Below are 17,428 nucleotides of genomic sequence, written 5' to 3' on the forward strand. Positions count from 1 at the left end.
GTGCTCAACACAGGTTTTAATGAACTGGTCAATTATACATTTCCATGCTAGCTTTCACACTGGCTCTCCTGTCTCATGCCCTATCCCTCTCTCATTATATTTCTGTATAACTCTTTACTGCCTGGGTCTTTCTGTGTCAATTCAGCCAGCGTTTTAATATGCTCCCCGCTGCAGCATCTTACCCTTTCCCAGCGAGTCATGATTTTTCTATTTTGAAATTTCAGAAAAAAACGAATACGCTTTTTTTTTTTTTTTTGCACTGATAAATCATATACAAATGATTTGTTTTACACAAGATCCCATTTCTAGTGTTAATAATAATTTATAGTTAACTATAATGGGAAAAATATGCAGCACACCATATATATTATTCAGCAATCGCATGGAGAAATAAAATGTACCAAAGTATTTCTTATCAGAGCTCTGAGATGGAATTACATTGGTAAACACGGCACGCCATTTATTTTTACATATTCTTAGAATACATATATACTGTTAACACAAGTTTATAGGAAAATTTGACAATTGCTAGACTGAGATGGTAATACAATGTGAAATATATAGTGGAGAGCCAATATATACATTTCCATACACATATGCAGTGTTTTAAATACTGGGTATTATTTGATCAAAGACTGTGTGCACATGTTTTGGCTGACAATCTATTCAATATAATGTACAGACCTTTTTTTTCCAAACTCTTCTCCTAATCAAAGTTGTACTGAGTGGACTATGACTTTAAAGATTTCATACTGAATAACAGAGTTCAGTTTTAGATACCTGGGGGTCATTTACCTCTCTGTTAATTCATACTCTACACCAGGGGTGGCCAACACTAGTCCTGGAGAGCCACAGTCCAGCAAGTTTGATAGATAACCCTTACTCATCAATCTCTAAAGACTTGGAACAATTTCATTTTGACTAATTAAGCAGTACTGTGTTCAATTTAAGTAGTAATTTTGTTCAATTAAATAATTTAGAGATAATTTGGAACAAAAACCTCAACACCCTGCAACTCTCACGGACCATAGCAAATCATAAATTGAACAGCAGCTTACACTCTTCAGAAATTGATGATTTGAGGGTTACCTATGAAACCTGCTGGATTGTGGCTCTCCAGGTAGAAGGGTTGGCCACCCCTGCTCTAATCACTATAATTTCACTTGACTTAGTTCTCCTGGCAGAGAAGTGTACTGTGCCTTTAATACTGACACAATCGGGACACATTAAGCCCAAAGACTCATTATTGAAAATCTAGTTTTCAGAAAGTTTGCATGGCTTGTACCTTTCAAAGAAGGCCCCTTAGGCATTGTGACAGAAGTAGAAGATGGTCATGATCTCATGGGCTAGGGTGCACCTGCAGACACAGCAATTGTTTTTATATATAAGGTTTGTATTGATGTGTTTATGTAGATGTGCTGCATGCTTTAAAGGTACTGAAATCAAAATGCTGAAACAGGCATTTAATAGAAGTAGCAGTTTGTAATATATATATATATATATAGTCTGAAAGAAGGATCTCATTTTCCTTTCTACCTGCCCTGCCTGTGAAAGCCATACCTCATGGGATTATTTCCGACCCACTGAACCGACGCGGCATGGTTTCATTATTTTCATCTTACGCATTTTCTGATCTCACTCCACTGTAGAATTCTGACAGCGCCAGAAGTTACTTCAAGAATATTTCAGCACCGCTCGCTATAAAAGTCATAAATCCATTCTTTTTCTTTTCTCCTTTTCCCCTGAATGTAACGACTGATCGATAACCTGATTGATTGTTTTGTAATAACTACACTCTAACCGGACTGAAGCAATCTTTTTTTTGTTTTTCCTGGAAAGAGAGCTACATTGTTATACAGCACTCTTCATTCTTTCGGTGGCAGTCTCTCTGCGACAGCACACAGCTGTATTTCTCTTCGATTCTCAGGTGGCAGATTTGTCTTCTCAGTGCTCTGCTGGGTAGACACTATTTACTGAAACAGCTGAGAGCAAGGGCTGTTGAGGAAGGGGAGGGGAGGGAGGGCTACCTTTAATTATGCTATCCACACAGCAGTGAACCAGAGAACTGACTTCATGTTTGTTAAAATGATTAATGTTCTGACATCCTTAGACTTTCTCCTTCTAAAACAATCAAGTACCTGCATTGACAACCTGAATCATTCTTTATGAAGAAGTCTTGGCCATTTAAAGAATGTTTTCTCCTTCCATTATAAAAAAGACATCAGAAGCCTTCCTTAGGATCCATTCTGTAGTTAGACTCCTTAATAAAGTAGGAATTATAAATAAAGTAGCTGCTCGTGCTAATTTTAATAAATTACTTCTTCAAACCAGAATCGAGTTAAGTTTGATTGAATTTAATATTACCCTCTGGAATACAATATCTATATAAATCCACTGACGAAATATATGCGGCTGTTTAGAATCCTGGCGGCTTGAGTTTTTCAGTTCAAATGTCAATTATCCCCAAGGTAAGATTTAAGGGACACCCTACTGTGTGTGTCTCCTTTACACCCCTGCTACCCCCTATTTATTAGCCACTTCCAATCCAAAGAGACCCTCAGGGGTTACCAGGCCCATGGGAACTGACAGGTTAAGCAGAATATCAAATATTATTGCATTTACTACTGTTGCTGGAGACAAATGAGACAAGCCAACTCATCCATCACATCATAGTTAGGTATTCCAGGGCTCCAAACTTCTTTACTCCCATATGAGTCAATGCCTGAACTAATACAAGCCCTCATGGGCCATGTCACTTAATAAAGAGTATCGCTAGATTATATTGGGCACGCAATTTGTGGACATATTCATTCATGAAATATGGGTCTCCTGTGCCTCATATTTCATGTAAAAGCTTTCGAGAGTCCCATTAGTTCTTTGAAATCCCACTTCACTGCTGAACATACACCCTAATCAGGAAAGTGTACATATTTGCCTAATGGAAACCAAGACATATCCCATCCTGAATGAGTCCTTCCGTAGGGAGAGCTCCGATTACAAGGATATGTTAATAGCCAAGTTTAACAAAGAACTGGTGAACTTACCGCACCATGTAATTCATTTCCAAGGCCAGTATCCACCTACACTATCTGACACTTGAATTGTCAATGTACTGTACCTACTAGCTATGTTCATAAACACAACATAGATATATAAAGGACAGATGACACTAAGGAGAATATATATGCCCACAAAACATTCTGGACATAGAACACATTACAAAATACCATCCAATTGAAATAACGAATGCATTGCAGGCTGTTAAGGCTGTTCTTCATCTCAGTCTGATATTTTACATCTTTAACATTAAAGATTTTAAGTTCAGTGCACACAGCTAACACAACCAGTTTAATTAACTGATTGAAGTGAAATATACAAAGTACAGTTTAAATATAGACAAGATTAAATAGTACTAATAATGTTAGAAGAAGGTTTAGACTGTACCTACACTTTTGTTCTATAATTTAATACATGTACAAACAACATAATATTAAAAGAAGTTAAATACATGTAGTTCCATCCACACAGCATGCTAAGTGCATGTTGTAAATATTAGAGAGTTGGTAACTGTATTTTGAAGTGTACAAAATAATAATAATAATAATAATAATAATAATAATAATAATAATTTGTTTGCAGCATATAACCATTTAAACCGAAGAAGGAACTATTAAATAAAAAACTGAAAAAGACTACGCTGTTTCACTAGCTCACACCAAGACAAGCTTGCTCCAAATATCAATTTCATTCACCACATAGGGACATGGAAATGAATAGGTTTGACACAGCTGAACAGCCCCGATTTCCACAAACCAGCTGCATCCCAGTGTTCCAGTTGGATGCAGGTGAACAGAGACAGGGAGATTTCTCTTTTTTCTCAATTCTCTTTTTATTTTATTTTTGCAATTGTTGTAAGCATCAGAACTGAAGCTCTGTGAATAGCTGAGAAAATAAAATGCCTCCCTTTGCTGTACAAGTGAACATCAGAAAAGTAAAGAAGCTATTTGCCAAAGCTGTGCATTTGTATTTCCAGTTTTACAGCTGGGTAAAATGAAAGGCACACAAAAGCAGAAGTCACAGCCACACAGTGAGTCGGTGTGTAGTTTGGCAATTGGGGCACCTAACTCTCAATGAATCTGCTAGTGCCTCCTTCATGATGTGGCAGGACTCCTATTCATTTTAGAACTCAAACCTTAACCCTGCCCTTGTTGCCATGGTAGCTTGTATAGAGTATAGAGCTTGAACATATTCTGCTTGCTGTATGCCACAACCCAACTCAAGCAAACCCCATCCCTGACATTAATCATATCAAGTTTCTCCCTTACTTTATTCTCAACACACAGTTTACATCACCTGTTTGAAAATCTAATTCGTATCTCCCTTCAGCGACATCATCAATTCAAAACAAGCACATCAGCCACTTAATGTAACCCTTCAAAATATAACACAACATAAATATGGTACAACTATGAGAGAGCTGATAGAATAAATAAAGGTTAATAATAATTATTACATAGCGATCCTCTGTGTATGGATTACATCAACACGCGTAGCTCGTAAACTTGTCCCAATATTCCCTCATACACATCCACCAAGGTATATTTGCAGTCACTGTAGGTGTCTTACTGTGGTCTACATCGAGTTTAAAATGTATTCAAAGAGGTAAAGGTCAAGGTAATCCCATTTAAGAAGGTGGTCACTTACCTCTCTCTGGACGCACACAATCCTGTTAATAATAAACTATGTTCAATTGTTAACCATGTAGGAGAGCAAGCCAGTACAAGAGAAACTGTCTGTAATGATCACCTCTGAGACAATGACAGCTGGCAATTTAAATATTATAAATCTTGAACTCACTTTTACGAACATTTAGGCTCAGGAACATCACCTTGTGCACAGAAAATAATGAAAAGATCTATGCATGGGAAGTCCCACCACGAAAGCCGCTTTAATCTGCTTGGTTTTACCAAGCTTTCATGAACCCCTGAATTTGATAGTAATCTTTAACGCTATTTGTCCAAACTTTTGGTTTCTATTTGATACAATGACAAGAAGTAATTTAAAAGTCTACAGCAGGGTTTGAGGTGTTCATATAAACTATTCCACTCAAGCCATACAGAATAAGTAGCCAATGAGGAAGCCCGTAAAACACAAAACAACCTTTCTATCAGCTTATGAAGCAGCATGTTTTAGGTGACATTTGCACCTTGTGAACAGTTCTACAGTATCTGCAATGTTTAGATGTTCACTACATAGTCCCCTACATTTAGTTACTGAAAGGTTGCTGGAAAAAAAAAAACCCAAAAAAAACATATGTAGCTTTGTAAATGTTCCTAAAATGGCATGTGTTAGGGAGAGAGGCTGAACCACCGCAGAAAGGATATAGCCATCTTTTGAACAAACTTATCAGGATCGTCGTCATTATTGGGGAAGTTTTTGATGTCATTCTCCAGGCGCTGGATCTGTCGCTCCATGGTGTCGAGACTGGCCTTCAGGATCTGGGCAGAGACTAGAGAAAGAGAAAGAGAACCACACTGAGAAAGGCAGGCAGCGTATGGAATCGATATTAGCCAGGCGAGGCGCGTGATGGAGAGTACAGTTAATGCTTCTACTGTAGTATGGATTTAAACTGTAATGTAATTGAGGATGTAAAACAATAACAAAATACAGATTATGTGCATATGTTGAATGAGTTTATAAACATGAACTTTGATTTCTTACCCAAGTTAACTCTTGCCCATTAACAATCTGCTGCCTCTTTTGACAGAAGACAGTCTACTATACATCTAGCCAAATGCTGGGAGAAATACCAGTTAAAAGTTCAAAAACACACACTACAGTTTTTAGAGTTGACTTTATTGATTAGAAACTTAATATTTAACCAAACGACATATGGCAGTATTCTTAATCATAGCTTCAAAGTAAAATTTTATAAGACCTGCTGCAATGCACTGTGGCCAAGCAATAAAGCAAATCTTCATGTACTCTATTTTTTGTAGAAATTGAATCAGTCTTGAAACGGAACCTAACCTACCACTGTGCAATTCTGTTGTCATTAAAGTAATATTAAGCACAACCAAATATGGAGTACTGATCTACTGACTAGGGTTGTGGGTCGTGTTCATTAATCTGGCTATAATCAGCTACTAGTGAGAGGTTCAAGACCCCTTTCCTAGAGTATTCAAATAATCCTTTCATGTCAGAACTTCAAAGATCTTGCAGCGTCTGCAGGGATCAATGAAAATGGTAGCACATATTTTTAATTATTGCACAGCTTTAGTACTACTGACACTTGCACATTAAAACAATATTCTTCTAAGTACTTAATTCAATTAGGGCGATAGGGTCATTCAACCAACATGCCCATGCAATCCGTGTCATCTTGAAGACTTAAAGCAAAGATGCTCGTTAATGTAGTGGTGATGGTTTTGCAATGTAGATATGTTGTTATTAGAAGCTGGGATGAGAACAGGATTTGTGATCAATAAAGGAGAGGAAAATGTATTTTGGTCAAGACTAAATCTTGTGATCTGAATAACCAAGAATGAAAGCTTGATTTTCTGCTGCTTACATGGAATTTAGGGCAATTTCAATGCTTTAGAGAGCAATTTTTGAAAATGGATGACAGCAAAGTTTGGCAGTGTTGGTTCAGGGAAGAAGGAACGTTTTCAACCAAGCTTTTTAGAACAAGACGCAAGCGTCTTACAGTGTAATTACATGACTCATGCACTTTAACATCTTTAAATTGGTTGTCTACAAGGATGGCACAATTGCAGGGTTTTGGTTTTAAAGCTGCTCATAAACCCACAGCATCATATTCTGAAAATCAATCCATTCCAAAACAAATGCTGCTTACAAATCATCCCAAAAAATGTTTTATTAAGACCTGATGTATCATTAGGATGCTGTATGAGGTTTTTCCCAGCTGTCACTGGAGTCAGGGAAATTGGTAAACTGCACGGTTTCAAACAGTTACACCAGCTGCATTAGGAAACACAACAGTGGGTCAGGTGTATCAAGGTATTTACGCTAAAGAACACAGTTTTACACTGAAGGTAAATCAAATCGTCAATGTCACAAAATAGCAATTAACTAAATATATTAACCTTATTGGTAACTCATTTTGTAACATTAATATTCAGGTACCATATTTGAAGAATTCTCTGTCATTCACCAGGTTAAAGACGTTGTGTTGTGTAAAATAGTTGAACAAATCCAAACAAAAGCCGTACTTGAAAGGAAACACGCCGGAGCGTGGTTTTATTTGAAAACAAAACAAACAGAAAATAAACAAAACCTACCCCGTTCTCGGGTCCTAAACTAAACACTTATTATTTTTCCCTTTAAACTAAACAGGGGCAGGCTAATTCTGCTTACCCTCAAAACAAAGTCTCCTTTTTACCTTTTCTCCGTTCTCTCACCGTTTCATCTCTCCGCTCTCTCTCCCTGACCATCTCAGTTCTACCAGTTTTAACTTGTAGGCAATCAGGTAATTACACGATTAAGACCAATTGACAATTACTCTTGACAACAGCCTGTTCCCCATGGTCTTAAAACCCATGACCTTATTTCCCAGTTTGTTTACTGGCCAGTTTGTTTATGTTGTCTTCACATTATTTTAGTTTACATTGAACCTAACCGTACAACCTTTAAGCAGATGGAGTGTACATTCCTTACAGCCACGGCCTCCCAGCTGACCAATATTGTTCTGGAATGTACACTCCATCACAAAATATATATATATATATATATATATATATATATATATATATATATATATATATATATATATATATATATATATATATATATATATATGTACATTCTAGGATTTTGCTGACCGTGTAAAATGTCTGATGTGTTAAATACTGCTTACATCTGGCTGGAGACAGCATTGTTCCACTATTGTATTGTCTTTCAGGAGACTGTTTGGTAAATCTGTTACTAGAAGTATTTATTTTATCTAGAATGGTTTCATTTAACACGCTCCCATTTTTTGACTCATAAAAAAAGCCCAGGCCTTCATAAAACAAGTGTGAATATGCAACACGAAACACCAAATCATCAGCTCTAATGTGAAGATGTCACCATTTTATTCAGCCACTTGTCCTGACAGACCGGTTCCAATTTGGATTTACAGTGAGGAGGGGGTGGGGCTCCAATATTTCATCCCCCTCCTTCATTACTTTCAAAGGTTAAAAAGGAGATTGAGATTTATTTGCTAGGTGCCTGCATTCGCAATAAAAGAGAAACATTTTTAATTGATCTATCTGCTCTGGGTAAATTGATAGTGGTCTATGAGAAATTAACTGTATAAAATGTAAGACTGGAATACAATCTATCATGAGGCACTATCCCCAGGTGTCCCTTTCTGGGTGTGACCAGTTTAGACCTTTGGGTTACCCTTGTCATGTCCGTTATTAGCAAAAGGCGATGCAGTAACTAACAAAGCTGGTAAGTTATAAGACCCTTGTTAGATTAAGATTTCATTTCTGAAAAAAAAGAACTACTAACTGCCATAGCAAGCTCTAACAGCCACTCGAGTGTCATTATAACAGGTCCATTACTTCCAGTCAGATACACTTGCTCCCCACGAATGAAAACCTTTAGGGGGTAGGGAATAGCAGGCACATACAGTATCTGCAAGGCAATTAGCGATAGAATGAGCTCCAGACTCCACCAGCCCCAGAATCAAGACAATCCAGTGCTTCAATCTCTCTGCTAATAAACTAGTTTACCATCTTTTGTGAAATCCAATAAAGAATGCCTTCAGTTCGTGCCTGGTTTGTGATTAGGTTGAATTCACTGCAACCTGAATAGTCCAAATAACACACGGTCTGAAATTACTAAAAAAATTACTCTGAATTTCAGGGACTATTACTGATTTAGGTCACTAGTAGATAGAGACAGCAGCATTTTTGCACCCTTTAATATGAATAGATTTACAATTTGACATAATTTGACAGAAATGAGCAACAACAAAGCTAAAAAAAAAAAAAAAAAAAAAAAAAAAAAACACCCAACTAATTCCATTGAGGTTTTTGAAATACCAACAACATTTAAAAATAATGTAGCAATCTGTACTTTAAAGTAGCTATATTAGCAGCAGTAGCTAGCACAAGCATTGTCTGTACACTTTCAAAAAAGCAATTAACTACTTTTTCATTTTTCCAACAACATTCGTTCACACGGCCCATTGACTATATATGTTTTAGTAAGTAAGGAATTAAATAATGGCGATGCTGTCGCAGCTAAGGAAATTTGTAGAGTTCACACACTAACACTCCTAAGTAGTGCTGAGTAAGTACAAATAAGGCAATTTCATAAGCATATATAGAACAGAAATAGATAACGTACAAACCAGGTTTTAACACCTGGGGCAAAACGTGGTTGACTTACTTTAAAAACCAAACCAAACCAAAAAACTGTCATGTAAGAGGTTAAAGAAAGGATAGATAAACCAAACAGATAACATTCACTCAAGTTCATCAATACTTTACTGACAGTTTCATGATTTTTTTTTAATAAACTGTCTATTTGACATACTGGGCTCAAAGCTCACAGTTTGCATTTTTATACACAGTACAAAAGGATGTCTGTAAGAAAACATGAAAGAAGCAAAGGGGAAGATGGGTGAGAGAGAGGGAGAGAGAGTGTTCAAAAACTCAAATGTTTGGAAGAATATTGATTTGACCCCAGTGCTAGATTGCTCCCTCTTGTTGACTACCAAGCTTTCATTCCAGCAGTGGTGCAGTCAACCACTATATTCCTGTATAAACAAGCTACTTCATTTAAACTTCCAACAAAAAAGAGTGCTTTTTTTCTTTGTGTTGCAACTCCATGAGTCAGATTCACTGATCATTTATAAAAACACTAAGATTGCATCCCACAAGTAACTTTACAGATTTAATTGAATTACATATATAAATATATACAAAAAAAAATACATTATTTGTAAGATAATGAACAAACTTACACTACAGAAAGTTTGCCCTTGTATCTAGAAAAATGCTAGCATGAGCAGAAATTGTTTTTATAGCTCTGCAACAGACATGTATCTAACATGTTATTTCCTGATTGCTACATCAAAGATACTGGATACCTCCATGCATTACCATATTATTGCCATCAGGAATGTGGTCTTAAAAGAGCAGTTTCTGTAATCTGTAGCATTTCCATCTCTGTGCTATCTAATCTACTACTAACTCAGTCCCAGTATCTATTGTAATGGGAATGAATGTTCTGTTCTGAACCCGGAGCTGTAAAAGCTGTATACTGTATGCAGTTTACAATTCGCAGCAACAAACATGCCTATTCACATTTATAGAATTTTGAGACAACTTTGAAAAGAATACTTTCAGGGATCAATTCTGTGCATGAGGTAAGCTTTTCAACAATCCACACTCTAATGCAGCAATTGCCTAACAAAGGACTTTAAACGCCTGGTGAGAAATGTGTTTTTCCCCCCGATCTCAAACACGGACTGCAGCAGAGAAGAGCACTCATTAACTTCATCCTTGTAGGCTGCTTTGTAGAACTGTCAGAAACATAACTGTGAATTCAAACTGGCTTTCAAATCAATCACTCAAACCGTGACTGATCAGTGACAACAGTTCCTCATTTTAAAATGGGCGCTTTACAAACAAGATTCACAAAAATACAATGCCTAGCCATTCCCTAGTGACATCTCTATCTTAAATGTTGTTGTATCCAATTGCTTTGAGAAACCATTCAAATGAGTGCCTGTCTATAGACAACACCTGTTTGTAAAGACAACACGTAGATGGTTCCTGGGGTGTTTGTTTGAAACAGGTTTATTGGCTCTGTAAGATACACACATTATCTTGTTAAAAATCGGTAAAATGCATTAAAATTGCTTATTCCCAGTGCTGCTCATCTGTAAAATCTCCATCTCTCTCAATGTGTGCCTTATCGGTTATCAAACTTGTAATTGTTAATCGTCTGTCCCACACTCCAAGCAAAGCAGTAGCGCTCGTTCTCTGACACTTATCCTTTATTTCAAAGGATTTGCTACAGAACAATTATGCAGCTAGAAACAAAACAGATATTCCCCACACAGGTTCCCCAAAGGAGACCATAAACACTGCTGCGCTGGTGATAATGCAATACTATTGTGAGGTGTTTCTTGGTGCAAGGACTCTTGACTCAATGACAAACTGTTCCTGCAGTGAATGCACAGAAAGTTTTGCATCAGCTGTCAATTGTTTATTTTAAGATAACAGACAAAAAGCTGACAAAACAGTTTAGCTTTTTAGACAAGGGCAACAAAACATCAAAACATAAGTGACAATGGATGCATAAATAAATAACGTCGGGTTTTGGTTTAAACAAAAGGTCTAAACAAGAACAGCCAGAACCAATTATGACTTTATTTAATAGGTTCTGAATGTAGGTATTCAATACGTAAAATAGCTACACTCAAGTTCAAGTGTACTCAACATTCTTGTCTCAAATGTTTTGCTAAGAAGGAACATTTTTCATTATGTGCTTTAAACATTCATGCAACCACTTAGCACTTGTAGAAATTGCTGGTGTGCCAATCCCAAGGACTTAATCCCACTGTTTGACAAATAAAGAACCTGTAGCTTTCCAAATCCTTATCCCACTGTCCAGGAGGTGACAAATGTTTTGTTCTCTACCAGATTTTTAAAACAAAATAAACAATTTGGGCTACCCATCTTTCAACCAAACATAAGGATAATGAAGCTATGTAAAGGTCCATATTACAAAGTAGTTCAAAAGTGAGAAGCAACATACCTGGATAAATTGCTCTCCTGGAATTCAGCAAACATATGAGCAAACTCCGTGCTTGCTGTACAGATTATGTATTTTACATACAATGTTTTGGGTTTTTTTTTAACTTCTTTGTATAGTGGTGAAGCTGTCACCCAGGAACCATACAGAGGTGCACAGGTTTTCTTTCAAACTGGTAGCTTTGAGGTGAAAGGCTTTGCTTCCCAGTGCATCACTCCACCACACATTCCTGGTTATGCAATACAAGGGCCATATACCCTCAGGCTGATGCCAATCAGTCAACCTCTCTTAACTGAAAAGCCTCAGTGAAAAGGAGCAGGCATGCAGTGTGTATACTGTTTAGTGTTCAATGTGGAAAGCATATTTTCTTTCACCTTCAGAAAAACAGCAACAGTGAAAGATAAAAAGGTCAGACAGGGAGGACATGCCAATTCCAGGATCCCACGTTACACAGGTGGGGGAGCTAACATTCATTCAGTCAGCTGACATGGGAATTGACAAGTCTGGCACTTTGCATCTGTGGCGGTACGGGCCCAGTGGGAGGCTAGCTTGAGCAGGAGACCCTGTTCACTTTATATGCTGCCACAGGCTTGCAGCCACCTGTGACCTACACCAAATGCTGTTCAAGCTTTTATACAGCTCATCACTGCACAGAAGAATGCTAGTGGTGTTGATGTTTCCAGTACTATGGCGCAACATTAATTGGATATGATGCACCCATTTCTAGAAACACACAGAAAACAGTTTTAATCAAGCTTTGTAATCAATGTTTTATCAGGGTGGATATATATTTTAAGCAATATTTAATGCACTGTGTTAATGAGTACTTATGCCATGTTTAATTGCCTCTAGGTCTGATGGGTGATCTGTTGCCACACAGCTTATTATCAGGTTCTTTTTGTTTTTTTTTAACTAATGTGGAACCAATCAAAAACAACTGATAATTCATAAGTAACCTGTTATATTACAGGTAAAAACAAAACAAACAAACAAAAAAAAAACTGTGGTAATAAATTATTTATACTCAACAGTTTAATGGACTGTGAAACACAGTACAATAACTGGAGAGAATTATTGTATTTAATTTACTGCAAAGAGTAATGGTTATATTCTACAGCCAGCGTTGTTGGCACGGCCTTGGAATACATTATAAACTATCATTATTATTTATTTTCATAGAACGAGTTTTTTCATTATTAAGTTATGCACAATGCACCTCCATCTCAGAACCTGAGTTAAAAGAAAACTTGTCAGCTGGCCTTGACTCACAGAAATAATTCAAGGCTACAGGAGAACTTTTGTTTCTCTCCTCTCTTAACCAGCTCTAATGAAGCTGTTTTTAGCGCAGCTGTTCCCTCTCTCCCATTACTCCCCACCTCCACTTCCAGAACAGTATCAGAGAGCTGTGAAGTTGGACTGACTGGGGAATATTGTACATGGTGTCTGTAAACACAAATAACCTGCATATTGCCATGGTTAAGCATGACTTTGACCAATGGGTTGTTGAAATAAACAGTATTTTAAAAGACTAAAAGTGAATATATTAATTGAGTAGTACTAGTTATACCTGACTCAAATTTATGGTAATGACACAATACCTTGCACTTTGTTCTCTAACCATTATAACTATCAAAATCCTAAATGGAAAAGATACAACCATAATAATACATCAACAATATCTGGTGGGCATACAATAGGAATTACACTGTGTTTAAATGTAGTTTTCCTGTCTTATAAGGATCCTAAGCCTTGTAAGGCAGTGTTTTATTGACTTTCTAAATTATTTCTAAAATACAAGCCTCCAAAATGCATAGTTCCCTTCATTAGGTTAATGAGGATGACAGGAAACTGGGTTTACACTATTGGCTTGAAATGTTTGTGGATAGAGGCATTTGACCTGCACTGAAGATGGATGGATGAATTATTGTAACAAGTCCATTCTGCATCAAGAAAAACAGTACCCTTCACCTTACAGTCATCCCTACCAAGAATGAAATGACTGATACCACAGTTCAAGACAGCCATGTGCGATGGAAGCACAAGCCATGGATTAAAGCATGCACATTATTTGACAATTGTCACTAATACAATTAATCTATAACATGTCATAACCATGAGACCTGCCTTGTGTGGAGCAACCGAACAATCAGTGTCTTGAACACATTAAAGCAGGAGCTGGGTGTTGCCATAGCTACATTTTATAGATATTCTTTCCAAAACCTAACAAATTAATTTGGCATACTGCAGTTACGATAAGAAATGTCAGGCTAAATATTCAGGAGAGAAAAAAAAAAAAAAAAAAATCTAACCTTTTTAGTGGGAAAGCGCTAGGTTATCCCACATTATTATGAAATTCTGAGCCCCTAGGGGGAGTCTTGATGAACTAGGGACGTGCTTTGCTCTCTGAATCGTTTGGATGTTAAAGATCGCTGGTTTTGACAGAACACCACCAATTTGTTCCTCTATTTCAGTTTTAATTACAAGTTACAGGACGTCAGTGCCCTGTAGGGGACAGAGATAATACAGAACTCAAGAAGAAAGTAAAACCCTAAGCTCCAGCTTCATTAGAAAGCTTGTTTGTTTAGTTGCCCAGTGCGTCGTCGTTAGGTAATCAATGCCTTGTAATGAAGACTTTTGTTCGCTAGGATGTAGGTTGTCAATGAATAGCCAAACTACTTTGGTCTGTTTTTTTTTTTTAAATTGGGTGGCAAAGGTGATATCGCAGTCCTCAGCGTGCACTCCAGTCTTAAACTTATCCATCAACACACAGCTAAAAGTTAAGATTCAATGCAGCTTAATTCAACACGTAACCATCACTACGGGGGGAAATATAGTTAGATATTGTGAATATTTACTATATAGCTACAATGCCTGCCTTTTAAAAGTTAAGACATTGATACGTGTAGTAAAAAGAAATGTTCTTTTGCACCCTATTAAAGATTGGGATTTATAGATTTATTTTCATATTTCAATGGCCAGCTTGCATGAAACAAAAAAATATGTTACATTGACAATCCAGTGGAGTTTCACCTGTTTCAGCGATTAAGGCAGGGGCCGTGTTGTAGAAGTGACAATATTATATTTACAGTAATGGATCTATAATGGAAAGCCAAGTAGATTTTCAGCACATTCCTATATAAATTTATATGATACAAAAAATAGAAATGTTCTTATTTCTGTGTAATAATTATCCTTTCATGTACGAAAAATAAACCTCAGATTTCATTAAGTTCACTCGAGAAAATACAGCTATACAGTATAAACAACAAGATAAACAATCCCCCACCGCGTTATTCTATCCGCATTTATTATGTGTTTCACTAATATAATCTATGCCTATTTATTATTTTTATCAGTAACTGTAATAGAATTTCAACCAGACCTGGACAGCTGCCAATGAAAGTCCTTTCATTTGATTGACTGGCTTGACCTCAATTTGTTGGAGCCTATTTTCAGCTGTAAAACTGAGTATAAGATATCTTACCTCCTGCCCCAACCCCCTCCCCCACCCCCAGTCCTACGTTCAATGCGGCATGCAAGTTCAGTTCAAACCTGTTGTGTAAAGACCCATCCTTTTTCATTCTTTTGAACTTATTGAATTGAATCCAGACCTGAAGGACCATCCTGACAGCTGTTCAGCTGGTGGGCCTCTCCCAAGCAGCCAACGACAGCTGTGCTAACCTATCAGGTGGTTTTGTAATGTTGACGTCTAGGTTAAGTTGTTACCACGAAACTTGACAGCACTAGAAACTATGGGCAAAAACTACCTGGAGTTGAACTTTACTTTATTCTCACATCATCGATGATTCACTATAATACTTGTTATACACTAAAAAAACTGACTAGCTTAAGCAGAGATTTCAAGCCATAGGTTTTCACCAAAAGATCTGCTACAGGAAATGATCTCCTGCAGACTTACCTTATTTACCATGATGAATTTAATCTGCTTCCAGCAATTACTTCTTTTATTGTAGGCTTATTTATTTTACTCACTCGCTAGCTAATACATTGTGTAGTTATTTAAAGATTACTTGTCAATACCTGCGTAATCATGTCCCTTACTCCATAATTACTCAACTTAAATTCAACACAGTAATGATATAATTATTAAAATTTGAGTGCATAACAAATGTATATAGTACCATAAAAAAGTACTTGCCCTGTCTGATTTTCTGCATTTTTCCACATTTTTCACATTGAATTTGGAATCTTTTTGTGGGTTGTAATAGTATATAGAGGGAGTCTGAGAGAAAAAAATGACACCAAAGTTTGGTGCTTCTTTCATTTGTTTAGTGTGCAAGGTAATCAAACTAGCAATCTTCAGGTGTGAAAAAGTTATTGCCCCCCCTAGTTAACTCAATCCGAAACAAACAAGCAAGTCTACATCAGAATGGCTGAACAACAAGAAATTTAAAGTTTTGGAATGGCCTAGTCAAAGTCCAGACCTAAACCCCATTGAGATGTTGTGGCAGGACCTGAAACAAGCAGTTTATGCTCAAAAACCCACAAATGTCACTTAGTTTAAGCAGTTCTGCATAAAGGAGTGGGCCAAAATTCCTCCACGGCGCTGTGAGAGACAGATCAATTACTACAGGAAGCGCTTGGTTGCAGTTATTGCTGCTAAAGGTGGCGTAACCAGTTATTGAGTCTAAGGGGGCGATTACTTTTTCACACGGGGGCACTGGGTGTTGTATAACTTTCTTTAATAAATAAATGAAATAAGTATCCAAATTTTGTGTTATTTGTTCACTCAGGGTCCCTTTCATCTAATATTAGATTTTGGTTGAAGATCTGATAACATTCAATGTCAGAAATATGCAAAAATGCAGAAAATCAGACAGGGGGCAAATACTTTTTCAAGGCACTGTATGTAGGTCTCGAATTGCAGTTTTTTTTATAACACACATCATGGGAAGGGCCCCAACAGCCAGTTAATCATGCCAGTCATTAGGGGCAACAGCTGGTTTGGTTGGTTAATATGCAGCTGCCAGGATGGCCAGGGGTCCAAGTAAACACAGCAGTCATCATGAGGAGGCCCTCGAACTTCATAGTGATCAATAAAACTTGAAATAAGAACACGCTGTTGATACAGCAGTTCCCACAAGAACTGTACATGCCCACATTGTAGTCTGCTTTAAAATCCCACATCCGTGTTCACCATGATGTGTTTCGTTTTATCCTGAAGACAAAGGTATTTTTGTTCATTTTAAAAGGTCATGTAAGTAAAATAATAGGTTTTAGTGTGTACTATAAAAAAAATTGAGGAACTATAACCTCATCATATAGTACCCATAAAATACATATATATATATATATATATATATATATATATATATATATATATATATATATATATATATATATATATATATATATATTTAGCAGGCTGAAGCAGATTCTCTTGCAGTATTTTCCTGTATCTTGCTCCATCCATTCTTCCTTCAATTGTAACAAGATGCCCAGTCCCTGCTGATGAGAACCATCCCCACAGCATGATTCTGCCACCACCATGCTTCACTGTAGGGATGGTGTGTCTTGAGGCATGGGCAGTTAGGTTTGCGCCACACAGAGCACTTTGAGTTTTGGCCAAAAAGCTCTATTTTGGTCTCATCTGACCACAAAACCTTTTCCCACATCGCAGCTGGGTCACTCT

The 17,428-nt window shown here is 37.0% G+C and overlaps 1 protein-coding gene across 1 annotated transcript in view; it reads right to left on the reverse strand.

Annotated features, from left to right (window-relative positions):
• The window catches only part of diaph2 (diaphanous-related formin 2), a 448,520-nt gene that overhangs the window by 89,223 nt on the left and 341,869 nt on the right, over positions 1 to 17,428 (reverse strand). Inside the window, exon 26 of the mRNA XM_041253971.1 lies at positions 5,385 to 5,509. Within this exon, the coding sequence (XP_041109905.1) occupies positions 5,385 to 5,509 (125 nt within the window). The remainder of the gene's footprint in view (positions 1 to 5,384; positions 5,510 to 17,428) is intronic.

This window comes from Polyodon spathula, chromosome 7 (assembly GCF_017654505.1).
Source record: "Polyodon spathula isolate WHYD16114869_AA chromosome 7, ASM1765450v1, whole genome shotgun sequence".
Lineage (NCBI taxonomy): Eukaryota > Metazoa > Chordata > Actinopteri > Acipenseriformes > Polyodontidae > Polyodon > Polyodon spathula.